Below are 27,995 nucleotides of genomic sequence, written 5' to 3'. Positions count from 1 at the left end.
TAAAATCAGATTATGCCTGTTTTGGTTTTCATCTTTTTTTTGTAAGCAGAAAAGTTTTAAAATACAGCTTATGTAAAGGTGATTAGGAAATATCTGACAGCCTTTGGTTTCAAATTAATTTCTTTGTTAGTAATGCTATAAACAGCACTGAAGTTTTCAGTACTTTTTCAAGAGGACTTATTAGGACATAAGACAAAACTGACCAATCAGACGTGTCATCCCTTACCTTAGTGTAAACTCCCCAGGAAAGCTCTGTTTCAGTCACCATGACAACAATCCCAAACATCCCAAAGATCAAGGCGTAATCGCTCAGTCGCTTGCGTTTCTCGAAGAGAGCCCTCCGATGGCCTAGCTTGTAGCCGATGTCCTTGTTCTTTTTCTGTGGAGCACTGCCCCCCTCTCTAGCCAGGCTCTCGTTGGACACCTTGCTTGGGTCCTCGCCGTTACCCTTGGAGACCACCACCTCCAGGCCGGAGCTGTGAAGGGTCTGGAGGGGCTGTGTCTCTGAGTCAAGCTCTGCAAGGTTTCGCCGCGACGCCCCCAGGCTGCCCAGGGGTCTCACGACGCCCCCATTGTACTTGCAGCTGTTCATGGCTATCTCAGAGAACGGGTAACTGCTCTGAGAGAGGGAGGCCTTGGACCCAGCATGGCTTAACTTCTTGGGATCCGCATTTACCTGCCAACAGAAACAGGTCAATAATAGAGCATCCCACATTCAAACGTTACATGCTTTACTGCATCCTGTGGTTCATGGGAATCAACTGCAACAAAAAAGACAAAAAAGAATTTCTCCATGGGATCAATAAAGTTCATCTTTATCTAATCTTATCACTGTTTGCTTTGTGCATGCCAAATAAATATATCCAGTTGCTGTTCATGTCGCTTCTGCCCCTGGTTTATTAATCAGGGCCTTGAGCCTGCTCTGGGCTGGGTTCAATTAGAGCCAACAATATTTAAGCAGATCAGTAAGTAGTGCTCATCATTGCCTTTGTGTATAGGGATTCTGCTTCTGTCAGAAGCTTGTTTTAAGGGGGCAGTATGGAGTACAGTAGGTTCTCTCTTTGTGATTGTCAGCGGCCCACAGGTACAGGCTAGTCATGGCTCCTACTGACCGCCATTTTGCTTTGAGGCTTCTTGTTTCCAGCAGTGTCGGAACAGAATGTCCCGAGTCCGAGTTGTGACAGTTCATCTTTTTAAAAAAATGACAAATTAAGGGATAGTAATATTTTAAGTACCCAAAATATCGAACAGTTAAATACCACAGTTCGAACAGAGTCTCGAGTACAGCAACAAGCAAGTATGTGTGAAATACTCAAAGAATGAAATAAAGCTGTCACTATTTCTCGATTAAACTTGATGAAATTCAATTATTAAAAAGCATTAATTCATATTTTACTAATCGATTATTCGGCAATATGACGGAAAGAACACAGCGCATAGTGGATGAGTGTCCAGATAAAGAGCAAAAGCAACATTAATGTGGAAGAATTTCACATTAAACGTTAATGAAAATGACTGTCAGTATTGCAAAGCAGAACTTAAATATCACCGCAGCACAACTGTTATGAAAATAGATCTCAGACATTAAGGTTTGACAGACTCAGCCAACAAAGCGAGGTTAGTCAAAGACATGTCTGACAGAAATTTGGTGATTACTGGTCACTGTTTTAGAACAATTAGCGGCGTTAAGCTTGTTCACGTTAAGCTTTTTAGAATATCACTGCCATTTAGCATAAAGGGTAGCCTAGCCTGTCTTATACTTTTAACCCTACAATCGCATTCTTACGATGTGATGATTGCATGGTCATGAAATGCCACGTTGACATCATGCACACCTGTCAGGGTGGTAGTGGCTCAGTAAGTAAAGCCGTACTGTCGCTGAACACCACCCTGTGTGTGTGTGTGTGTTGGGGGAGGGGGGATAGTTGTGTGTTTGTGGCTTTTCGCTGGATTCTCTGGTTTTCTTTCACCGTCCAAAAACATGTAACTTAAGTGAGCTTGAGTGGCTAAATTGACGTACCTATGCACCCTGCAGTGGCTGGTCGGTTCCTGCCTCGCACCAGTTGCAATGCATATATTATATTACAGGGCTGCCAACTCTCACGCATCTGGCGTGACATTCACGCTTTCAGACTCTCATGCAGGAATTTTGTGGCAAATCTATATCATTCCATTATAAACCTAAAATCAGCTACCTCAAAAGCACTGGGGTAGTTTGCAAACCCAACAGACTATTTACAAGGCAATAAAACCATTACTAACATGTAAATGTGTGTGCATGTGTAGACTTGTCTCATATTGAAAATCTCACTCCATCCAACTGAGTAAAGTTGGCAAGCCTGATAATATAATATAATATAATATAATATGTAAACAATTACTCGATGAATCATTAGATTAAACGGTAGATTAGTCGATTACTGATATGACCGACAGCCCTACTTTGAAAGCATACAGACGATTTCACGTGGATTTTGTAATGTTATGGGACATTAAGAGAGAACATGCCCTCTGTATCTGTTAAGTATGCTCTTTCTGGATATGTAGCCAGGTGTGGGCTCACAATTAGTCGCCAATACAAAGGGCAGCACTGCTTAAAATCGAATAACTGCGTTGAGGCTGCCACCCTTTACATGTGATATTTAAAAAGCTTGTTCTTTCTCTTTGGCTGTTTGTGCGATTACAGTTCCAGACCAGTTTTCCCATCGCTGATCAGACACTCACCTGCACCTCATATACTGTGTTTTTGCAAGTGATTTTAAAATATCCTTAAAAAGTATCACAATTTGTTAAATATGTCACAGGACTTCTTTCGGTGTTATAATTCTAGAAAAATAATAATTTAGGAATAAATAACTTTTAAGGATTGTATCTGATATCCACTTCAATATTCCTAAAGGTTTTTAATCATTATTAGTTCAGAATGAGACATTCTACTGCTTTGTTTTTAGTGACTGTGTGTGCACACTGAAGATTAACCGCTATATTGTGCACCCCCAAACATCACGATTCATGCACCAGTCAGACTAAATCATAATGCTTCCCACCAAAGCTGTTCCATCAATCCAGCATTGTCCATCATTGCACCGAGCATTATTTTCTTGACAGCTGGAAGACTTGCAGTGTTTGCTGGAACTGATGCTTAAAAAAGCCTGTTTGTTTAATATGCACAGTCAAGGAATACCATGACTGACATCCTGTCTGTCGTGTTCCCTTTCTTGTGCAACAGGCTCACCACCACTCTGTACTGGATAAGCAGTTTGGATGGATGGATGAATGGATGGATGGATGGATGGATGGATGGAGTGCTTTTGTTATGCCAGAATCTTTCATACAATCACTACAATCACTCCCTCTGCTGCAACAACTTTGCTTTCGGTTTAACCAGGACCTTGCCGTTTCTAGCTCAAGAATCATTAATGCTCCCCTTCTGAAACAAGGGCTGACATTTTGCAAATTCTATGCAGGTTTATTTTTGCGTATTTCAAAGCTTTCCCATAGAATAGCCAAAAATAGCCATCAAAATATTCACAATCTCCAGAAGGAGAACCCTGAATCTCAGGAATATGAATGCAACTGCTCAGTCAAAATGCTTCATATTTTCCACCTCCAATTTTAAATACTTAAATTGAGTACAACCAGCAGATCATCACTTCCTTTAGAAGTCTCTGCTCTTGATTTCTTTTAACATTTAAAACTTATCTCATGCACTTGCTGAAGTTCTGGACAATCTTGAAAAAAACAGGCAACTTTACTGAGCCGGAAAACTAGAGAGCAGGTTGTGTGTGACAGGTGAGAAATGTGACATTAAAAGAGCATTTACTCAACAGTAAATAATGTGCTCTGTGCAGCAGTTTTCCACATGGCTACCTGCCTGCATGGCAACAAGGCAGCAGTGAGCTGTTAACCCGCGTCCTGCCTTTCATTTTGGAACCTGAGCTGGTGAACACTCAAAAACTGAACACAAAGCACCTAAAATCCAGTTACAGGGCACCAGCTGCGTCCCCTCCGAAATAATTATCTCATCAGATTGATATTAATGGCAACAAGTAAGCTTTGTAGAGCCCCATTTTCCCCTGTCGTTTGATCGCATGTCAGCTTACAGCTTCTCACACAAGGTGTCCTGAGAGGCGGATGAGGAGGTCCCCCAAGCCCTGTCCCTCACGGCCAATTCCGAATCACGTTTCTATGCATGGGGTGCCCCTAGATGCACCTGAGAGGTTCTGCTGCAGAAGATTTAAAATGAAGCACTGCAGCACTTTTCTACCACCCATCGTGTATCTCTCGTTCCCTCTCGCTCTTTCTTTCTTTCATTCTTTGTACAGAGAAAAGACAAACTTCCAGTCTTCTTCAAGCCATACAGTGCTTTTGAAAGAACAGGTGAAACCACACAGCAAAACTTGTGATGCCTGTTGTTACAATCATCCCCCATCACTGAGCTGTGAAGGAGCAGCATCATAGCAGCTGGAAGGAGCAGGAAAAAGCAAGAGAATGAGAGAGAGAGAGCAAGAGAGAGAGAGGCGCCTTTTGCAGACATGCAGCAGTAACTCACTGTCAGATGGAGAAACCCACACAGCCTTCTTGGCCACCTTCATCTGGTTAAATTCCACTAGCCCTCCTCCTCCTCCCAAAGCCTCTCAGAACAATGAGACTCTTTGTTAAACTGAAGTCAATCAGCATCTCTCCCCAATGACACCAAAGCTGTGCACAATCATGGATTTTATTTATTTTTTTGTGATTCGTTTGAATGGATCCTATGCGCCAATCCTGGACTCAAGCTGCTGCCTGCAGCCGACTGCACTAAGACAGGGAGGGAGGGAGAGAGAGACGGGGGGGGGGGGGGGGGGAGAGAGGAAGGGTGACAGAGAGGGAGGAAAAGAGAGGGAGGAAGAGAGAGGGAGAGAGAGAGGGAGGGTGTGAGTTGAAATGAGAGGGAGGCAGGATGGAAAGGGTAAGGTAAGAGACAGCAAGCAGGGCCCCGAAGGCAGTGGATCAGGCCGCTGCCGCAGAGAGCTGCGACTCATACTGGGGGCAGTGTGTCATGCCGCAGACAGTGACAGGACTCGGGGAGAACCTGGGGAGGCCTTCAAGCCAGAGTGATGCAAACCAAAAGAACCCGCACAGCAAATAACGAGCAACTGTGCAAAGAAATTACCTCAAGTGACTGCTCCTGAAAAGCAGACTGAAAATTAGCCATATTTTGCAAGTGCCACTGCACACCCATTAAAATCACATACAAATATGTAACTTTTTGCTCAACATATGAAAATCGCTCATTTCTACTAAAACTGTTCAGTATCGTTAAAAATGTGTAATGTGAGAATGTACGGTAATTAATGAGGTTCATGTACATGTATGCAAATAATGCAGACTGAAAACAAGAAATGCTATTACGGTGAAGTATTTTGAAAATTGTGGAACATGTAATTTGTTGAACAGAGTACAATAAGCGTAAAAGAAAGCAGCCTTTATTAAGTCTTGCGACATAATGGATAAAATTAATCAGTATAATAATAAGCATTCACTTTTTATGTGTCAGCAAAAAACAGAAAACATCTTTTATATGTCTCTGACAATATGCCACCTCCCCATTGATAACAAAGCTAGTTTTAAATGCTGTCTGAAAACATACATATATTTTGGCTGTTTGCAGCTCCCCCGAAAAGGCGCCTAGTGCTCTGTCCTTCCCCAAAACAGACAAAAGGCCACTGAGGCTTGCTCTCTGCTTCCCTTAGAACGATTTCATTTTTGCTGACTCCTTGTTCAGAAGCCTTCACCAGTCGTAATGCCTAATCTGTCACATGCTTGCACTCACATTCACGGATACACTGCTTTTCTCACTTTCTTTATTGTGGAATCTTTAAATATTGGATGCCTGTTCACTAAGTAAAAAATAACACTGTATCAAACCTAACCAGTAATCAGGTCAGTGTTTCTAATTTCAGCAAATGGCATACTCTTCAAATACATTTCTTATTATTGTATGCATTTTTTAGTATAGCACTTTGGTCAATTGCTGTTGTTTAGAATGTGCTCCACAAATAAAATTGCCTTCTGATCTGTAGAACACACTCATTGTAACTGACTTCTAGTTGTCAGATATGCTAAGGTTACAGTATGTTAAAAATACCCCTTGAATAATGCTTAAAAATTTAGCATAATATAATGCCACAATCTGAAGGCACTATGACATGGCCAGAACTGCTCAGACATCAGTTAGAGACACTGAGACATACACAGATAGCTGCAACATTTCATTTTTCAGTCTTTGAACAGGTCTGACCTCACAAGGTCAAATTAAGAAACTTCTGTTTTACCTTTTTATTATGTTCAGAAACATAGGCAGACAGAAGGGAAAGCTAAATGACAGCGTGCCCCCCGTTTGCTCATATGGCAGTAAGGGAAGGTGCCCACTGCCTGCCCATTCGGCATTAAGGCTGAGCACTGCTTTGCCCCACCGCTCCATCCCACCAGCCTGGGGTGTCTCCCTCACACCCCTTCTCCTTTTTGATCCCCCTTTCCCCCTCAGCTATCTTCAGTCTATACAAATCCAATTTAGAAAATCCATTTTGACGTTGAATTTGCACCTACTCAGATCTCCCATCACACTTTTGCCCCACGCCCCACCCACCCACCACCATAATGAAATGTCCGCTGCAAAGCCTAAGGGCTGTGATTGAATCTGTGACTCCACCCCTCCCCCCCCGCAGAGAACCCTCTCTCTCTCATACGGGCTGCTTGCCGCCAGCACACATTTCCTCTATTGCCGTTACTGTTGCATCTAAATAACTACAATATCACTTAAGTACCTCATATAATGCTGCACGGACAACGGCTTACAAAATGCATATATCCCTTAAATCCAGAACACATTTCCATACATCCCTCAAATCCAGAATGCATTATATGTGCGTGCATTAAAAATACAGACTACTAAGATAAAGGGAATATTAAGCATAATTAAACAAATGAATTAAAACATCCCTCTTCAGGATAAGTGGTGTGACAATGGATGGATGGAGAAATGCTAAGTTAATATTAACCGCTGACAACTCTAGGTCCGACAAAACATGTCAGCCAAAACATAAATGACTATGCATTTCATTGTACTTTTAGAATACTGAAAAGCACTATTCTGGTAAAAGACATTTAGCACCATACAAGATATTTTTTTACTTTAGTGGATCACAGGGATAATTAAAGATGAAGAATGCGTCCATAAATAATCCCCTGCAAAAACAATTGCCAGATTCTGAATACAAAACAGGTCACCTACATGTAGCCTCTTATGAAAATGTCACCCATATTCTATTCTGACAAGAAGATCAAGGTTTGCTAATAAGAACAGGCTTCCTCTGTTTTGCTGGGGCTTTAACTGAAATCACTGCGTTATTGCCAGGACAAGGCAATGCTGCGACAGATGCGGCCTTTCAGAAATATGACTGACAACAAAGGAATGGGGGGAAATGAAACTATACCAAAGCCACAGCTTAATATAGGCCTACTAGGCTGATACAGCAGAATATATTAGAAAACCCCAAATGTTAACAGAAATATATGCTTAACAAACATATTATGAAAGCAAACATACAAGTCTGTAATTATACCCTTGGGGGGAATTTCCATTAATTTCTTTGGGACAAACTCTTATCCCCAAATGATGACCTTAACCCCTACCAAGCCCTAACCTTAACCATAAGTAACCAAACAAAACACAAGACTTTTGGCATTTTTACGTTTTTGATTGCATTCACAGACCTTTGGGGGGACTTCAAAAATGGTTCTCACAACATTAAAACAACAGTTTTTTTACCACATTGTGGGGGACATTTGGTTTCCACAATGTAATATAAACTTAATACACACACGGAAACACACACCCCAATAGCTACATAGCATGATATGACATGAATCAGACACAAATGTTTCTTGTCTGGTTGATTTGAAGTGTTGGTTATATGGCATGGATTTGCAAAACCTTTTCCTGGATCTCAGCCATCATCTGAGCACACAACACAAAGGAAACTTCGAATCAGCCCAGAAATGAAGTTAGCCTTGAATCCTTGAATGAAAATTCAGAAAAATGTATGAACTGAGTGTTATCCTGCCACTTTGGGAAAGGCTTAAACATACCTCGTTGACATTTTATATTAGCATCGAAGTACAGTTTGCGCTAAAGCTAAAGAGCATCAAGAAAAGGTATCAAAATGTGTACCAGGAAAAATGTAACTCTTCATACAATATATTCAGATTCTGTAAGTATCTCTGATACCTCAATATCAGAACACAACAGTTATCAGTCTGCTTACTTATACAATTACAGCCACTGTGGGTTGCGATTCTAAAAACAGCCACTGTATCCAATTGAATAGAGCCTGTCTTTGGCTGCTCCTTAAGAACTTACGACAGGAGGTCCACTCATACCACACACACTTAACCCTCTTATCCTGGTCACCGGAAGAAACTGCATACTGTAGGTCCAAGTCCACCAGTGCAACCTGGTTCTCACTGGGAAGAGGTCTCCTTTCCTCTGACCTTGAATGAGCTCTGGATGCAGTAAAGTACAGTATCCTCTAAACAACCAGCTGAAAATAAATCCTTAATAAATACTGTAAGTCGCACTAGAAATTAGTTAATACAAAATGTGGTAATTTAAATAATGTGACTGCATTCCAGGGGTGTACATGCTTACTTCATCGGATTATTGTGTATTCTAAAAAACTAAAAACTATGAATTACTTATTTCAAGAGGTTACTTTTTTTCTGAAGTAATTAATAGTGAATGTGTTATTTCTTATTTTAAGATTAATTAATCTGCATATAAAATGCACAAAGTATAGGTGCTTAACAGGTGTTCAATTCTGCAGACTAATTAGTTGCTGATGATAGAGTTTTGTGACCTTGGACAGAATGCTGTCTCCTGGATCCAATATGCAACCACATTCACTAAATTCACTAAAACCTTGCAGAAATTAAGGCTTTAAATAAAATGTGGGGTAAACCTAACATTAAATATCTGGGGTACCCTGCTGTCATAGGGATACTTTAAAACTTCCAAAAAAACGTTACTCCTAAATGTGCTTTCTGTGGGGGGCATTCAACTCAAAACTTTTAAAACTATAAAATCCCAGTAGTTAGGGAGAAATAAAGCCATTTAGTTCATAGAGTCTATTAGAGATGCACCGACTGCAATTTTCTTGGCCGATTCTGATTTTTATTCAAGTAAGACCTGCCGATACCAATTTGCCGATACAAAATCTACAATTGACAAGATACACAAACATTAACTTTTCTTCAATGCAAGTTTTTTATTTAATAAAAGATACCACACCTCATATTTCCCTGTAAACATCCACACCCTCTTCACATTTTACATATGCGTTACCTAGTTGATATGCTTTCAAAATCTACAACTTCACTTTTTTGTGGAGAAAATGCTTAGCTGTCATTTGTGATTTTGGGTGTGGCTCCATCAGGGGTCTAAACCATCACATACCAGGCGAACAATCAGCCTGCACACCTAAAGACCCAGGCCCCAAGCTCAGGACTTGCCGTGATGCCAGGGGATGACATCACTATTGTAGTGGATTACAGTGAGCTCCACTGCACTCTCCCACTCCAAAATCTGCTGTATCCAAGTCACGCATCAAACCCACATCATTCATCCATCCCTAGACCACATCTCCTGCTGAAGGTTGAGGTGATTTACCAGCCACATTTGCCTAAATAATACAGTGATCAAATAAATACAGATTTGAATTTCCTATGTAAAAGTTTGTATGTTTTTACCAAAAGCAAAAAGGCATCAGATGAACAATGTGGTAACATTTACCTCCATGTATTAAGGCAGAATTGATATTTTTTTTACGCTGACATATTATCAAAGCTTACATTTTCTTCACACTTGTTTTCCAGCATGTATTTCAGCACTCCATTATCAAAGGGGTGGATGGGACTACAGGTATCCCACATCTTGCATTTGCATTTGGGATGAAAACCACTGGACGTACGTCATATTGGGCTTGTTTCAATAGTTAAAGGGGAGAGGCAAGACATTAAGTACAGTACTGTAATATACACAAAGTGCTCTACAGCAAATAATAATGTAAATATAAAATAATACTTTATAATCAAAAGTGATATACCCGCTAATGTCCTACAACGTCCGTTTCAGGCACCCATCAGTCAGTGTATTATTTACTATGGACCTCAGACATAAGGGCAATCAGACGTTACTCAACAGAAATTAAGACGATGGATACCTGCACTATGTAAACTCCAGTTCACAGTTATTCTGTTGCATTGACCATCACAGTTAATCGGTTAAATGCATAACAATACTGATAAAAGCAGGCTGATGTTCCTTCATGCTCATCACAGGCTGGACCCATGTGTGTTGGAGAAACACAAAAACAAACAAACTATAAATGAGTCTGTCCTTAAGTAGGTGTTGGCCAATGTGGTCTCATCTGGGGCTGCCACTAGCGACTGTTCTTCTATCAATTAATCGACCAATCTCAACAATTAATTTTCCTCCAGAAAATCAAATTGACCTTTTAAGATATTTTGACAACAAACTGTATATCATTGCAGGGTTGAGATATTGGACGCTGGCTTTTTGGCACTATACAGACATGACTTTCCCCCACAGATTAGATAAGCAGATTAGTAGTGCCCCTAAAATATTAATAAGATACGTATCGTGATACCCAAGCATTATTAATCTGTATGAATTTATATCCTCATGTTTATTAACTTCAGTTAGAGGACTACTCCACATATTACTGTTTTGGTAAATCACGGAAGCGATAAGCACTGAAGTGGTGGTGTCAATAAGGACAGCTCAGCATCTAATGAAAAGGGGCGGTACTTTTTGCAGTTTAAAGTTCAACACATTTTTTACATAAATACAGTTTTCATTTTAGTTCAGTTCACAAATTATTTTATTTGGTGTTCATTTTTTGCTTCAGGTTTAGCGTATGATAACACTGGTCCCAACAACCCCAACACTCATAAACAAACAAACTGGCACCATCAAACAATGTAGAATAAGCTCACGTCTTGCACACTGCATGACCCAGATGTTTATTAATGATGCAGCTTGTCCCCTATAAAAACTTAAAAACTAAAAAAATTACACGAGTCAACTTATGTAAATGGATTCAACTTAAATTTGTACAGAGATGGCATTTCCTCTGTCATCTTGAAAAAAAATTCTTAGCAAGTAACATTCTTCACTGCTCCTTGCCTTGTGGGATAGTGTAGCGCCTATCGGTTGCACATTATGGATTTTCGCAGAATGTAGTATGTCATCCAAGTGCTGTTTGCCTCCTTTCTCATCCATACTGAGGATTCAGGCATACTGCTCAATCACTTTGCATACTATATTTTGCCTACTACACAGCAAATACATATGCATTTTTGGATGCACTCAGTGTCTCTCTATGTGTGTGTTTGCTATGAGCACAGACCGTGGCATGTAAGTAAATGACAAAAGAGCATTATTTGTCTGCTAGGTCGGTTTACAGAATTTCATACCTACACTTATACCAAGGCTGAAACTTAAAATAAACAAAACCCAACTGTCACATATTTGTTGACCCATTTCGTTGTGCATGCACACAAACACAATAAAGAGGAATGACTTCTGGAAGGATTAACATACATTGTTTTGGGGTGGGGACGGGGGAGTTGGGCAGTTTTATCAAAATTTACAGTCCGTTTACATTTCATTTTACTCTTTTTAAATGACTACTTATAAATTCATTAAGTATTACGTTTTAAATAGTAATTAGGCACTATTACTTTTTTGCACAGTTGAGTCCACTCACACTTTTCCTTCGTATGACCTGCTGTGAGTCTTTAGTAGTTTAATTTGTTATTTCGGTGCGCAAGAGAAACTTAAGACTATGCTAGGGTGCCTTTCCCAGGAGCACAGCTGCAGTTATGCATTTCCCGAAACCATAGTTCCAATTATGGAAGTAACTACGTTAGTAACTTTCACAGAAGAAACCACCGTTAAACGACACCGATGAATTACACGAATTAAACGACACCGACACCGAACGTTCGCAAACACTGTGCTTAGATCTATGGCGGAAAATTCAGTAGAAGTTGCATTTGGGATGAAAACCACTGGACGTACGTCAAACCAAGTTAGTAAGGTGAAAAAAATAAATATTTTGCTGTATTTAGGAGTAATCTTGCTATACAAACCTCTATAATGTCAAGTGTCAAATGGTATGATTGGAGAGGATATTGTTTACCGACTTTGTGCTATATGGCACAATTCATTACATTATAAGCATCTACTTGGGGCTGCACGATTATATTCATTATTACATGGCAGTATCACATTGAGTAATGTCGTGATACTTATGAAACCAAAAAGAAGATGAAATTACCAGAAATAAACGATTGTCAAACTGAACTTACCTACCAAAAGAATACGTATAGTAAGCTGGGGGCCTTAGCGCGAGCTGTGTTAACGGCCGCAAAGCAGTACAGACACGTGCCGTATGCTTACTGCGCAGGCGCACATCGCGATGACGCAAAACGGTTTATCGTTCGGTTTGTTGTCGCATACTGTATTAAATGGGTCAAAACATGGGCAAAGCAAACAAAATACGGGCGACGTAATGGCTAGAATGATTAATCAGTTCTTAATCTCCGAGAGCTTTCGTTGCCATATGAAAAAGAAAAGAACACATCCATAGTTTGACATGATCACACAGATTTCGTACGCGCACCCATCAAGCCCACGGAGCCACTAACGTGCCTATACGAACAGTGATGACTTAGAATTTATAACCGTTTACAGTGATTAAAGTAAAACAAACAAATACAGATCGAGCATGTTTCACTAAATGCATTGTAATAACTAATAGTTTGTCACTTTGATTAGTATGGCAAGGAGTTTTGGCACGCTTCCCGCTGTAAAAGTCAACCTCAGCACCATTGTAATTAGAACTACGGTGGTTCAAGCTATTGTGGTAGTAACAAAGTACATGTTTTATGCCCCGCATGTTTTACATGTACTTTATGTTAGTTAGATGGTAATTGATCTGCGTCGCTGTACGAGAAACGCCTTACTAGTCAAAGTGACAAAGTAATGGTGTCCATGGATTTGGTCGTTGGGTGGCATAGCTTGTAAAGTGGTTCTTGTTTTTCTAAATAAAGGTTTGACCGGGAACAACTTCATTCTTTTATTTAAATTTGTAATAACATTTAATTTGTCTTTTATGTCTATTATTAGCTAATCAGAAAAAAATGTAATTTATTTGAACTAATTATTGTCGCTGACGTCCAGCCATGTAATTGGCCTAAACTATAGAAAATGCGGAGTGCAGAAAATTAGGATTATAACAGCCAGGATGTGACACTAAATCAGTAAGAGTTTCCTCTAGTCATTACAATATTAATAATCCATTGATTATATTTTTAACATTAAATTTTCCCAGTTAAATGTGGAGGGCGACATTAAATATTCTCAGTTAAATGTGCGGGTGAGAAATGGCGAAAAGGGGTTAATACAACGATTAGGAATTCTTTGTTTTAGACAGAGCGAACGGGAGAGTCTGCTCTTTAGTTAAGTTTTACGAGGGTCAGTCCAACCCTAACCCCGACAAACTGAACAAACCCTAACGAAGTTATGGTGAGAGGGAAAGACCGACTGAGCCAGCGAAAAAGAAATAATACCACATTCAACCATAATACTGTACCATGCTGAACCAAAAAAAGGTGCGATAAACTGAGAAAGCTGCTAGCACCAGTGCAGCACTGGAAAAGTTAGCCTGGAGCCCTGCTGGGCTTTTGTGACATTTCCCATGCTCAGTTTTATCATATTGAGGAGCAGACGATAGCCAGTACAGCAAGCACACATTATCGCAAGGGAGACCAGCCAGCATTCATTTAGATAAAGGCCAAAGATTCAAAACCATTTGAATCCATGACAAGCTTTGAGGAAAAATTAAAAGTGCTTGATAAATTCCTAATTGTTAAAGACTTTTTCCTAGACCTTCTCAAACATCTCAAATACGTTTCAATATTTTTGAAAAGACAATAAACTGCTACTGACAGTCTTGCCGTGAAGGATCTTTCTTCTTAATGATAAACTTACAAAAGACTTCACAGTTCTCACTTTCTTGCAAGTGATTATCTAAAAATATTACAGGAACCCTAACTGAAAAAAGTAAATCCCTGCAGGTAGTGGAGATCTCAGAATATCCTAAATTGAATTTACTGTAAGGTCAACAGCTTCAGCTATCTGATCATGTATTTAAATATACCTGAAATCAGTCATTTCTCATTACATAGGTCAGTTGCATCTTACCGTATATCACTTCTTGCAAACGCCACTCTGCTGTGTGTGTGTGTGCAGATTGCAAGATCTCCATGTCTTTTGTGTGTTTCCAGTTTCACGCCAGAGATCAAAGGCCAAGCGGTTAGAGTGATTGGTGTCTCTAAATTTCCAGTAGCTATGGACTGCCACCCCATGCAGGATGTACCCCTGCCCTGTGCTTCGGGGGCCCCGAAACCATAATTAGTATCAGCGGTTAGAAGATGGATAGACGGGTGTGTGATTTTAAATATTTGCCTGCAAAATGTAGAAATACACTAACAAATATAAAAAACATAGAATACTGTAATAGTTTATCTTCTAAATCCGGCTTCTAAATCCTTGCCTATAGCCTGTGTGCATCAGAAGAAATCGCTATGCAATTTCAGCTTGCCTAACTCAAGTAAGCTAGCCAGCAGCAGCACTATCTAAGCAGCCTAGGTTTCTGTGAAGTTCATAGCCTGATCCCTGACGCTGGGCACAAGCTTGCGCATAAGTGACATTTGTTTCCATCATAGTTCATACCTGTTGCTGTCTTTCACCCATATCAGCGTTTTTTGGCGCATCCCCGCGCATGCCTTCTCCTTTTCTTTTTTCTCTTTCTGCCTGAGCACCTGATAACTGTTTTGCTCCCTCCATCCTGCCGCAAATAGATGCCACACCATGTCAATGAGTGACAGGCTGCTACCACTCTGGCTACTACTAAATAGACGCTCAGCAGCACCGCCCCCCCCAGGCACTGAGGAAAGTACAGGATATGGTGCCCGTCGCAGCAACGTCACTGGTCATAACATCTACTGCCAGTGGCCAGGCCTTACAATTCCATCCATCCATCCATTTTCCAAACCGCTTATCCTATTGGGTCGCGGGGGGTCCGGAGCCTATCTCGGAATCAATGGGCACGAGGCAGGGAACAACCCAGGATGGGGGGCCAGCCCATCGCAGGGCACACTCACACACCATTCACTCACACACCATTCACTCACACATGCACACCTACGGGCAATTCAGCAACTCCAATTAGCCTCAGCATGTTTTTGGACTGTGGGGGGAAACCGGAGTACCCGGAGGAAACCCCACGACGACACGGGGAGAACATGCAAACTCCGCACACATGTGACCCAGGCGGAGACTCGAACCCGGGTCCCAGAGGTGTGAGGCGACAGTGCTAACCACTGCACCACCATGCCGCCCCCGCCTTACAATTCTTAAATAAATATTTTAAACTGCATATTTAAAGCATAGTCATCAGTTAAAAGCACAAGACCAGTTTTAAATGATGTTAATGATATATTTTTTTTTTTTTGTGGTATGGAAAGAGCAAATTTACATTAAGCATATCTAACCCATCATGTGGAACCAGATTGAGTGACAAGAAATTATTTTAAATTACAACAAATTTACAGCTGGTATTAACTCTCGAGTGCTTTGTATAGCACAACATGAAGTAATTCATGTCCTATGACTTTAATACATTTTAATAGGCTATCACTGTAATATTTTTGAATATAGGCCATTCTTCTTCAGTTTGTCCTTCATGTTTTGAAGGAGAAAACAGACAATGGGAGGCTGTTAGGAGGCAAAGTGCACGGACAAAGGGAGGCTGTTATGAGGCAAAGCACACGGACAAAGGGAGGCTGTTATGAGGCAAAGCACACAAACAAAGGGAGGCTGTTAGGAGGTAAAGCACACGGACAAAGGGAGCCTGTTGGGAGGCAAAGGACACGGACAAAGGGAGGCTGTTACGAGGCAAAGCACACGGACAAAGGGAGGCTGTTACGAGGCAAAGCACACAGACAAAGGGAGGCTCTTAAGGTGATGTGATGCACAGGGCAATTTTTTGAGCAATGTTGCTGGGCAATTGCCAACCAGGTGAGACAGATGATTGTGACATGTTGCCAACCGCCATTCAAAGTTTTTCAAATAGAAATGTGTTGCCTAGTAACAAGGGAAAGTGCTATATTGATCAAAAAGTTGCTTTGTGTATTGTTTATGAGAGGATTAAAAAAAATCCTGATTATACATTTTAGCATTGTCCCTATCCTAGTGAACTTCTTGATCTTAAATCATATCTAAATGGGCCGAATGGCCTCCTCTCGTTTCTAAATTTATGTTCTTATGTCTTGGATCACATCACTGCATGGACAACCTGTATACTATATTTTTCTTAATTTTGTTCTTTAATTTGTAAAGGTCAGCATCCTATTGTGAAACAACATTACTGATTAACTCTGCTGTGCAAATTGGTTTATAATGTTCATGACCAAAGGGTTGCCATAGTCACCATTTAGCTTATATGTGACGCGGGGCAGGTTGTATTTTTGATTACATGTTGCAGCGAGGATTCATTAATTCATGTCTTCCTAATCAGACACAATTCAAGAAATAAAAATGACTTAATTCACCACTATGCCTCTGAAAGATACTATTTCACACCTTAATCTCGCTCACCCACCTCGACCTGCAAAACTTTTGCTGTTGAGAGTCACATAGTGAAGATTCTCCACCAATACAAATAAAGTTACTACCTTGATTATGTCGTACAAAAAACGCCTGGGTCTTGCACTGGCAGCCCAAAGCTCGTTTTCTTCTGCAAAATTCTAAAAAATGAAATTAACTGCAGTGCCTGAATTTCCTCAGGGGCCACCACAGTAAATTGACTTCATTTAAATATATATATTTTTTGCATTAAAAGGAAAAGAGGGACATGGGAATGAAGAGGCCAGCAGCAGGGAAACCCTCTCCAGTGAATGAAAAACAACAACTGGAAAAGGGGCCAGCAGTTTAACTCCCAGTATAAAGCATTACGCACCGCTTCTCCTGCATGACATACAAGCTGTACTATATTACACACCACTTCTGCTTCATGACATACAGCCTGTACTACATGACACACAGCTTCTAATACATGACATACAGGTTGTACTACATTGCACATAGCTTTAACTATGTTGTGTACAGCATGTACTACATTACACATAGCTTCTGCTACATTGTGTATAGCTTGTACTACATTACAGACAGTCTCATTACATCAGGAGGAGTCCCATGTAGCGTGGTTTTCAGGTCAGGTTGATATAATTTTGGCTACTCCCCAATCTATCCAGTTCAAATCTCATTACAGGTGTTTTGACTGACTTCCATCAGGTTTGGAGCCTTTTATTTTGGGCTTATTACACAGAAAACTTTTAAACATATCTGTGGCAGTAACACAAATGCTGAATTTCAAATAATATCATGCTTTAGAATTCCTGTTTTATCTACTCGTAGTTGCTGCTGGCTGGCCAGATATAATTCAAAAATATTTATCTCCAGGAACAGGGCTGGCCAATGTGAAACCAGCTCTCTATAATTTAATCATTTAATAATGGAGATGTTTGAAGTAATATGGCTAAAAGCATGCAATGAATTTTGTTTTTTTTGAAGTTTTACTAGGGGTTTAAAGTATGGTTCCATTTATGTATTTGTCTGTTTGCTTGTTTGTTTGTCTGTCTAGCTATCCATTCATTTATTAATCTGTTTATTTATTGTCATACTTATTACACAAAATTGTCAGAGCAGACCAAGGCCTATAGCACTGCTAATTTCCACCTGGCACAGTCTCAGGTGCTCTGCATAATGAAGGTCTGTCTGAAATTTGTACTAGAAGATTATTCCAAACACAACATTTACTTAAAAAAACAAAACCAAGCAACTGCCCAAACAAAAGACCTTTGTATGATATAGCAGGGCAAAGCAGTTAAATACGGTCATCACAGCTACCATTATGAAATTGGTTAAATATGTGTATTCCTACCTGATCAATCTGTTACATACCTGCTAGATTTTACAGTGACAAGACTACATCATACATTTTGGAATCTCGTGCTGTGAAATGGCTTTCACTTCTTCGTTTTCTAAAAATAAGTTCATTTTTGCCCTTTCATAGAGGAGGTGTCTTATGTTACAGGGAATCATTACAGCTTCCTCCTTGGAATTGCGCCCCCTGCAGCCTCCACAGTTTCCTGGGTCCTGTGCGATTTTTACTGCTCCCAGGACAGCTCTTCTGCTCCGCTTGGCAAGTATGCGTCTGACAAATAACATTCACTCTGCTGTTTTAATGATCCAAAGAGATCAAGGTTCATCTTCAGCTTTTACTAAATTATTAAGGACGTCATTCACATTACAACCACGGCTGCATACTCCCTATAGCACGAGTTCATGGAACTGTTATCATTGCCGAATTTTGATCACATGAAGTGCCATTTAAACATTTATCAGCTCTGTAGCTTTTATGTGTCATACTTGGCATTCGTAGGTAACAAATAAGGCTGGAATGTTTCATTGTATCAAGAAAAAAATGCCCCATTTAGCACTGGTTTGGTTAGGGAGATATGCTGCTGAATAGGGCTGTGTAATGCACTTCATAAATCTGAAATAGAGTCCTGCGGTTTTTATATTGATCTGAGGTTCACTTAAGACAGAAAGCTTCTACACAAATTATAAAGATCATGGTTGAAATAAAACACCCAGAGCAACACAGTATCAATCAAACATAAATCCAATAAGTGGTTGCTGCTACAAGCAATTTTTCTTAATGCAATGCTTATTTATAATAAATATAATACAGTCTTGGTGGTTTGGCTTTTATAATGCAATAAAGCTAAGACATTGTCCATAAAACCATTAACAAATCAAAAATATTTGATTGGTTAACATGAACAGTTCACTTCTGATCATTGGTGGAACCTTGTATAACAAATGCATACAAAAAAAAAATCAGACATTATGCAACGTTAAAACGTAGATTACATGGTTTAGTGCTGCGATGATGTGCACTCCGAGGCCTTTTTCAAAGGTTCTAAGTGTGGCTGACAGGCGACATCTTGTCATTATTATACAATTAAGTCATTAAAATATATTAGGAACTTAGAAGCTTTCCTACTGAATAAATGATACTGAGATTCCATTTTGACAATACCAAGTCTTATACAATTATTATTAAATTTTAATGATCATACCTAAACAGATTTTTTTTTGCATATCAGAATTCAGACAATTATCCTGTATTTTGGCCACACTCATTGGCTCTGTCCACGCGCATAAGTGAGTGTTTAAGTAGTCGATCAAACTGTCTGAATTTGGCCCAAGTGCCTATGTACTACAGATGTGTGCACATCTGACCCAACTCTTCTTCTCTCACACATTTAAGTGGAGGCTCTACTTGGTCCAGTATTTCTCTTCTAATTGGAAAAATTAGGGAAAATCAGGCACGAAACGGTGGGGATGTGCATGACGCTATAGGTTGGGTGAAGTGAAAATCAGGCACGAAACTGCGGGGATGTGCATGACGTTATAGGTCTGGTGAAGTGAAAATCAGGCACGAAACTGCTGGGATGTGCATGACGTTATAGGTCTGGTGAAGTGAAAATCAGGCACGAAACTGCGGGGATGTGCATGACGTTATAGGTCGGGTGAAGTGAAAATCAGGCACGAAACTGCGGGGATGTGCATGACGCTATAGGTCGGGTGAAGTGAAAATCAGGCACGAAACTGCTGGGATGTGCATGACGCTATAGGTCGGGTGAAGTGAAAATCAGGCACGAAACTGCGGGGATGTGCATGACGTTATATGTCGGGTGAAGTGAAAATCAGGCATGAAACTGCGGGGATGTGCATGACGTTATATGTCGGGTGAAGTGAAAATCAGGCACGAAACTGCGGGGATGTGCATGACGCTATAGGTCGGGTGAAGTGAAAATCAGGCACGAAACTGCGGGGATGTGCATGACGTTATAGGTCGGGTGAAGTGAAAATCAGGCACGAAACTGCTGGGATGTGCATGACGTTATAGGTCGGGTGAAGTGAAAATCAGGCACGAAACTGCGGGGATGTGCATGACGTTATACGTCGGGTGAAGTGAAAATCAGGCACGAAACTGCGGGGATGTGCATGACGCTATAGGTCGGGTGAAGTGGAAATCAGGCACGAAACTGCGGGGATGTGCATGACGCTATAGGTCGGGTGAAGTGAAAATCAGGCACGAAACTGCGGGGATGTGCATGACGCTATAGGTCGGGTGAAGTGAAAATCAGGCACGAAACTGCTGGGATGTGCATGACGTTATAGGTCGGGTGAAGTGAAAATCAGGCACGAAACTGCGGGGATGTGCATGACGTTATACGTCGGGTGAAGTGAAAATCAGGCACGAAACTGCGGGGATGTGCATGACGTTATAAGTCGGGTGAAGTGAAAATCAGGCACGAAACTGCTGGGATGTGCATGACGTTATAGGTCGGGTGAAGTGAAAATCAGGCACGAAACTGCGGGGATGTGCATGACGTTATACGTCGGGTGAAGTGAAAATCAGGCACGAAACTGCGGGGATGTGCATGACGTTATAGGTCGGGTGAAGTGAAAATCAGGCACGAAACTGCGGGGATGTGCATGACGTTATAGGTCGGGTGAAGTGAAAATCAGGCACGAAACTGCTGGGATGTGCATGACGTTATAGGTCGGGTGAAGTGAAAATCAGGCACGAAACTGCTGGGATGTGCATGACGCTATAGGTCGGGTGAAGTGAAAATCAGGCACGAAACTGTTGGGATGTGCATGACGGTATAGGTCGGGTGAAGTGAAAATCAGGCACGAAACTGCGGGGATGTGCATGACGTTATAGGTCGGGTGAAGTGAAAATCAGGCACAAAACTGCTGGGATGTGCATGACGTTATAGGTCGGGTGAAGTGAAAATCAGGCACGAAACTGCGGGGATGTGCATGACGTTATACGTCGGGTGAAGTTACTGACTTCTTGGCTGCAGCTCTAGTCATTTGCCCATTATCAACTGACAGGCTTCTACTGTAAATACAAATAGACATCACAGATGGAAGCAGCTCTCTGTTATACGCAGAATCTGTAACCCCCCCCCCAAGGATTACCGGATGAATATTACAAAAGTATCAGTGATAACAGAAGTGCTTTGCATGGTCGGGATGTATCAAACATGAGGCCGCTTAACATGTCTCGAGAACAGCAATCCATGTAATAAGAGTACACAGTTTTCCCCCTGGAATTCAAAGCTTTTCTTTATTTCACAGATGAGTACCCGTGCCTGTCCTTATACAACCCTTCAATATTATCTATTTCAAAGACAATTTGACAATTAACTTTTGTTTACAAAATAAAACTAAATTACAAGGACCTTAGTGGAAGCTGTCTTCATGCAAAGAACACTACAATGAAAACTACAGAATAACTTACAGAATAGTTACAGAATAAAAACAGGCTGATGCGTTCTTTAATGCATCAGTTGCCCTTCCTTGGAGTAACTTTTCCATTTTATCCCAGAATGGAAATGCTTGGGGTGCCTGCTCTGCTCAGTTCTCGCCCAGACCAGGCTGCCTCGGATCTGTACAGCTCTCCATCACCTCACTGGATGCTGTCCGCAGTCCTCTATGAAGCCACCTAACTGTGAGCATCACTGCAGCCTGGAGAGGCCAGCCTGCCTCGGATCTGTACAGCTCTCCATCACCTCACTGGATGCTGTCTGCAGTCCTCTATGAAGCCACCTAACTGTGAGCATCACTGCAGCCTGGAGAGGCCAGCCTGCCTCAGATCAGTACGGCTCCCCATCACCTCACTGGATGCTGTCCGCAGTCCTTTATGAAGCCACCTAACTGTGAGCATCACTGCAGCCTGGAGAGGCCAGCCTGCCTCAGATCAGTACGGCTCCCCATCACCTCACTGGATGCTGTCCACAGTCCTCTATGAAGCCACCTAACTGTGAGCATCACTGCAGCCTGGAGAGGCCAGCCTGCCTCAGATCAGTACGCCTCCCCATCACCTCACTGGATGCTGTCCGCAGTCCTCTATGAAGCCACCTAACTGTGAGCATCGCTGCAGCCTGGAGAGGCCAGCCAGCCTCAGATCAGTACGGCTCCCCATCACCTCACTGGATGCTATCCGCAGTCCTCTATGAAGCCACCTAACTGTGAGCATCACTGCAGCCTGGAGAGGCCAGCCTGCCTCGGATCAGTACGGCTCTCCATCACCTCACTGGATGCTGTCCGCAGTCCTCTATGAAGCCACCTAACTGTGAGCATCACTGCAGCTTGGAGAGGCCAGCCAGCCTCGGATCAGTACGGCTCCCCATCACTTCACTGGATGCTGTCCGCAGTCCTCTATGAAGCCACCTAACTGTGAGCATCACTGCAGCCTGGAGAGGCCAGCCTGCCTCGGATCAGTACGGCTCCCCATCACTTCACTGGATGCTGTCCGCAGTCCTCTATGAAGCCACCTAACTGTGAGCATCACTGCAGCCTGGAGAGGCCAGCCTGCCTCGGATCAGTACGGCTCCCCATCACAATAGGCTAATGTGACAAAGTGGGGAGAAAGAACCCAGATTCTCACAGTAGGACACCCTTCGCTTCTAGCTGTTGCCATCGGGGGGGCTGGCATTTTATTTCATCTTTATGCAACTTAAAATAGCTTAAAATCTTAAAAGCTGACAGATGAAACAAAGAGTTTGAAAGCTACACAGCAGTGTATGGACACTGCATGACAACTGCTAAACAAAATTGTTTCAAAGAATATGATTTTGGCATATATGCTGGCATAGTACAACGAAATGTAAAGAAATAACAATTTTCAAAAAGTCATTTAAAAATTTTAATACTGTTCAATTTTAAACTGGTTTGGAAAAAAAAAGCAAGGAAACCGTACTAATTTTCTTTGTCGGAATGGAATTTTATGTCATTAATTTTAAAGGTGAAAAAGGATTATTGTACTGGTACAGACTAAATGTAACATGAAAAATCTCAACACGTTAAAAAAATTAACATATTTTTGTTGGTAGTAAAATATATTTCCTGTTAACCTCAGTTGCAAAGAAGAAGCAGAAATATCATTCGGTTTCCATTAGACTGTGATACATTCGAGCCATTTTCTCTGTGTTGGTATATGTATGTGTGGAAGAAGGACACAAGAGACGCCTGCATCAGAAATGAGTTAAACTAAGGCCACCCTACAGTATGTACTATGACACCCTAAATAACTACACGGACAAGCACTTTAACTTCTCAGATTTCTCAAAGATTATTTTTTTCACAAGCAAGGAACTGTTCTTATAGAGAGAAAGGAAATTATATTAAAAGGAGGCTAATTAAAGTTCACGAAGTCTACCAAGACCAAAGTGGAAACAGCGCTAATAAATATATATGTTAACCTTCCAGGAGTAAAACACTGAGCGAGACTTGGCTGTATAGTAGGGTTAGGGTGGCGCATGGCCTGTGTCTGGGCCTGAGCCATGACACGGGACAGATAAATAAGGATTAGAGCTTCTATCCCAAAGCATCACCGTGCTCTGAAAGAAAAACACAGCATGCATTGTCCAAAAATAATAACGGGTGGAAACTAAAGGAGATCCGTCCTGGGAATGAGTGTCTTTGGAGCACGAAGGAACCAAGAACATTTAATTCCACGGCCTCCTGTAGTTTTATGCGACCAGCTGTTAGAATATATATTATCATTTTAAAGTAAAGTGCAGATAGCAACTGTTATGCAGAGCAGAGAAAAAAAAACAAATTCAGTGATTTCAGACAGCATAGTATTTCACAATAACACAATGAATACATCAGTCACAACAGGAATCTTCACATGGGAAAATGCATTCTTAAAAACTGAGATACTAAAAAACATTAATGATTATTATAAACCTCTTATTATAAACCCGTACTTAGAAAGAATACTTATTCTTCTAAATAGAATTCATATATAAATTATGCGAAAGATTGTTAAAATAATGTTGAACCAAAGTCATTTAATTTTAAACATTTTTCCCATCTTCCTCCACTCGCCAAAAGCTTTATGCTATATGTATGCTTTTCTAATGCAGGGCTACGAGGGGGCTGGGTCCCATCACATGCCTCAGAGGGCCAACCGTGGGCACGATGTCAGTCTGTAACCGGACAGGAGCGCTGAGGGGAATGTAATGTCGGCAGCCAACATGCCTTTGGATCCCCGTGCAAACGACACAGTCACAGTGCAGTACGGTTAGGGACGGACACTCCGCCGCATGCATCATGCACACTGCACAGTGCACAGTGCTGCCCACAGAACCACTCAGCAGTGCAAACACCTACTGCAATAATTATCACACATTCTATATCGAAAGAACCGGAAAGGAAATACATGCATAGCCAGTAGCAGTATGTTTAAGTACAGTGTCTAAGGACCGGCGTGAGATCCATGTCGTTCGAACAGCAGAGCCACCTGAGGATGATCCCAAGGCATTGGGTTACACGTTTCATGATAAGCGGATCACAAGACGAGAGGGTAATTACACATGAACTGGGGGCCAACATCGCCTGTCCTTTAGACAGGCCTTTCGATAGCAACTAACTCACAGTTGTAATAATAATAATAATATCCCAGGTACTGTAAGCCCCCTCGTCATGCCCTGTGCTGCCAGGAATAACAACCCAGTCCGACATAAGGTACACAGTTAGATAATAATACAATTAACAGCATTAAAATAACAAGTTCCAAAGTTAATCGTACTATAATACCCTGTTGCAATTAAACGATTAGTGATGCCTTTTAAGTTTAATAAATGAAATCCTAATTAAATTTATATGAGTTCACCAGTGATGAATAAATGTTCAATACCAGCATAAGCATGTTAAATTAAAATGTGACATGAATGCAAGTTTTTTGTTTTTTATGAATCACAGTTTTAAGGTAACACTTTTTCACTTTCACTGGACCTAGTGCCGTAAAACTTCATTTACGCTCAGGAATATTTCAGCCACACATTTACACCAGGATCTATATTTGCTTCACATTGGTTTCATCAGTTGAAATGCTATGCAGTTACCAAATTCAATCAACAGCCAGAACATGGTAAACATCATGATATTTTCTTTATGAATCTCAAAATATAGAAACTGTGCTTGATTAGTTTATATTAACAAATGTTACTGCAATAGACAATCAAGGCCGGATTAAACATGTACTTTGCAATGTTACCAAATAATTCTTATTACTATAGTATATTAATAAGGCCGCATAAAACGCATGTCTTAGATTCAGTAAAATATTTTACATTCGTTATAATATTACATTACTTTATTACCTCAGCGGTTTCCTTATTCACGCTGTTAATGTTGATAAAATAACAGATTAGTTTCCTACATATAAAGCATGAATGAGCAGAAAAGCGGTGTTCGTTTGCTTCGCGTTACATTAGGTTTTACAAAGTAAATGAATGAACAATGAATGAATCAATCAATGTATGGACTGCCGTTAGAAATAATCAGAGAAAAGTAAGTGCCCGACGCGGTGGATATGCGCAGCGTAAATCTCTCAAAAACAGTTACTGGTGCGCCAGGTGATCCAGCTCCCTACAGCACCTTATATAGCAACAATGGTCCTAGTAATAACTGGCAATAACTGGGCAAAATACTATTCACACCTCCCATTAAATGCAGGGATCGACTACTTTGCATTGAGACGTTTGGTAAAAAAAATTCACAAGTCTGAACGTAATCTACAGATGCGAAGTACATCGCCACTCCGCCAACACGTACTCCTCATACGCGTTAACAGCTATAACCTTTAACACTGAGAAGGCACCATCTAGTGACAGTAAAAAAAGGTTACCAGACCCCCAGCCATCCACCCCGCCCCCTTCACACTCCCCAAATCCCATCCACATCCCTCTACACCCCGTGTGATTGTTTATTCAAAATTCACAAGGTTCAGCCTCAAGTCAGCAATTCAACGTGTTGTTCCTAAAACGCCGTCACAATGCATTGCGCTTTTAGCGAAGAAAATCGGACTGACCAGCAATGACAAACCACAGTAAATGTGATCTGCTCTCTTGCATCTGCTTTGCATGTTTATGAACAGGTACCTGCTGTTCCACCGTTCGGATCTGCTTCCCTTCCTGATGCTGGTTCTCCGGCCACAGACGGCTGCTGGACGAGAAAAGGCTACTTTTGTTGCTGCCGGCCACCGATATGTTCCTGACTGGCGAACGACTGGGTGGGGGGTTGACGGAGGGCTGGCTACTCCGCAGCCGTTGGGACTGAATTAACTCGCCGGGCTTCGCGTAGTCTTGGTCACAGAGGTGGTGCCAGTGTGCGCCTTCTTGCTGTTGCTGCAGCAGTAGTGGCTGCTGGCTCCTGCTCGCCTCACCGGCTCCGTTGGCGCAGTAGTTGTTGAGAAAGCTGCTCCCGACCAGTCGCTGATGCTGCACCTGCAATTGTGGTGGCTGCTGCTGCTGCAGGTCCTGAGGCTGAAACAGAAACAATCGCTGATTTACATCGCTAGGCTGACATAGGTTTACGGCCAGCGCCTGCTGTGTGCTCCGTGTCACCGAGCTGCAGGATGGGCTCTGTGGATTCTGCTCTTCTAGCTTGAAATCGTTATACGGCTGCCGCTGTTGCTGCAACAACTGGTTATTCTCTGACAGCCCTCCTACTCGTCCGCAGTGGCAGTCGATGTATTCCTGCTGGTAATTAACAGTCTTTTTCAAATTGTCCCCCTTGTTGCTGTTCTGCAAAAACAACAGCGACGACGGCAGCGAAGGGGAGGGCTGCGGGTAAATGTGGGATTGGTGCTGATGAGGATTCACTTCCTTGGAAAAACTGCAGTGGCAGTGCTGAAAGACAGGCTGCTCCGACTGCAGATGAAAGCCGGCGACCCCGGTATTCTGCAGCAAAGAGGCGCTCTGCTGATCAGAACAGACGCCTCGCTTTGGAGCTCGCTGTCTGCATCCGTGGCTGCTGACTGATGATGAGCCGCCGCGTTGCAGTTGGAGTGCGCTGTCTTTCTGGGTGAAAACGCTTGGGCTGGGCAGCTCCTGATGATATAAGGTTGTGGATCGCTGTCTGAGTGGAGGGGGAGGCGGCGGCAGGCTGCGGACTGCGGCGGCTCCACTCGGAGATGCTTTTTGTGAATGAGCTGCACCGCTGTGAGCGTTTCTTTCTCGGCTGGGTGTCTGGTGCTGGAAGACAGCTCCCGAGTACTGATGCTGCATCCCCTCTACAGCTTCGCCCTGCTGTAGCGGAACCTTTGCGTTGTAATGATCCACCAGCCTTTCATTGCGAGCGGCCCCGGTAGAATCAAGCCGACTTGTCTCATTGGTAGGTCTGACCAGGACCAGCCTCATAACGTCACTGTACAGCTACCAAAAACGCCGCCTTCATGAAAAAAAAACGATTCTTCCAAACAGTTTCCTTGAATGAATCAACAAGAAAGACTGAAGTGTCGAGGGCTGGTTGGATAGGTGACTTTCCAGGAAAGACATCCAGTTCCATTTGCACTTATTTTTTTCATCATTGACAAATGGTGAATAAATATTTATCTTTGGAGAAACTGGCAACAAGCAACTGAAGCAAATTAGTTAAAAATACACGGATTCAGTTGGTATAAACTCCTTTTCCAACTCCGACGTGACTCCTCAGCAGCGTTATACCGGCATCCAGTTCAGTGAACGCGCTGTGCTACCCAGTGGAAACGGGCGCCCGGGGGATCCAAGTTACTGGTTTTATATCGTCAGCCGTCCGCGGTCACACACGGATCTGTAAACAGAGAGGCTAATCAGTCAAAAAGCATCAAGTCCAACGTAAGAAAAGGAAGACGTATTTAGGCGACCTATTAAATGATAAGCATTAG

General features: G+C 41.8%; 1 protein-coding gene across 7 annotated transcripts in view; it reads right to left on the bottom strand.

Moving 5' to 3' along the window:
- Positions 1 to 27,489, bottom strand: part of LOC125709163 (small conductance calcium-activated potassium channel protein 2-like) — a 54,188-nt gene extending 26,699 nt beyond the window's left edge. For 2 of the 7 annotated variants that reach the window (XM_048977327.1, XM_048977328.1), the window contains exons 1-2: positions 26,230 to 27,489; positions 227 to 676 (exon numbers count right to left, since the gene is read on the bottom strand). In XM_048977327.1, coding sequence (XP_048833284.1) covers positions 227 to 676; positions 26,230 to 27,489 — 1,710 coding nt within the window. Of the gene's footprint in view, positions 1 to 226; positions 677 to 4,552; positions 4,672 to 12,435; positions 12,534 to 14,332; positions 14,526 to 14,863; positions 15,294 to 26,229 lie in introns of those variants that run through there. The other 5 variants (XM_048977329.1, XM_048977332.1, XM_048977330.1 and 2 more) reach the window with 5 other exon arrangements.
- Positions 27,490 to 27,995: the final 506 nt, after the last annotated feature.

This window comes from Brienomyrus brachyistius, chromosome 15 (assembly GCF_023856365.1).
Source record: "Brienomyrus brachyistius isolate T26 chromosome 15, BBRACH_0.4, whole genome shotgun sequence".
Classification (NCBI taxonomy): Eukaryota; Metazoa; Chordata; class Actinopteri; order Osteoglossiformes; family Mormyridae; genus Brienomyrus; species Brienomyrus brachyistius.
The sequence above is the reverse complement of the archived record's forward strand: the minus strand, read 5'-3'. Positions and strand labels throughout refer to the sequence as shown.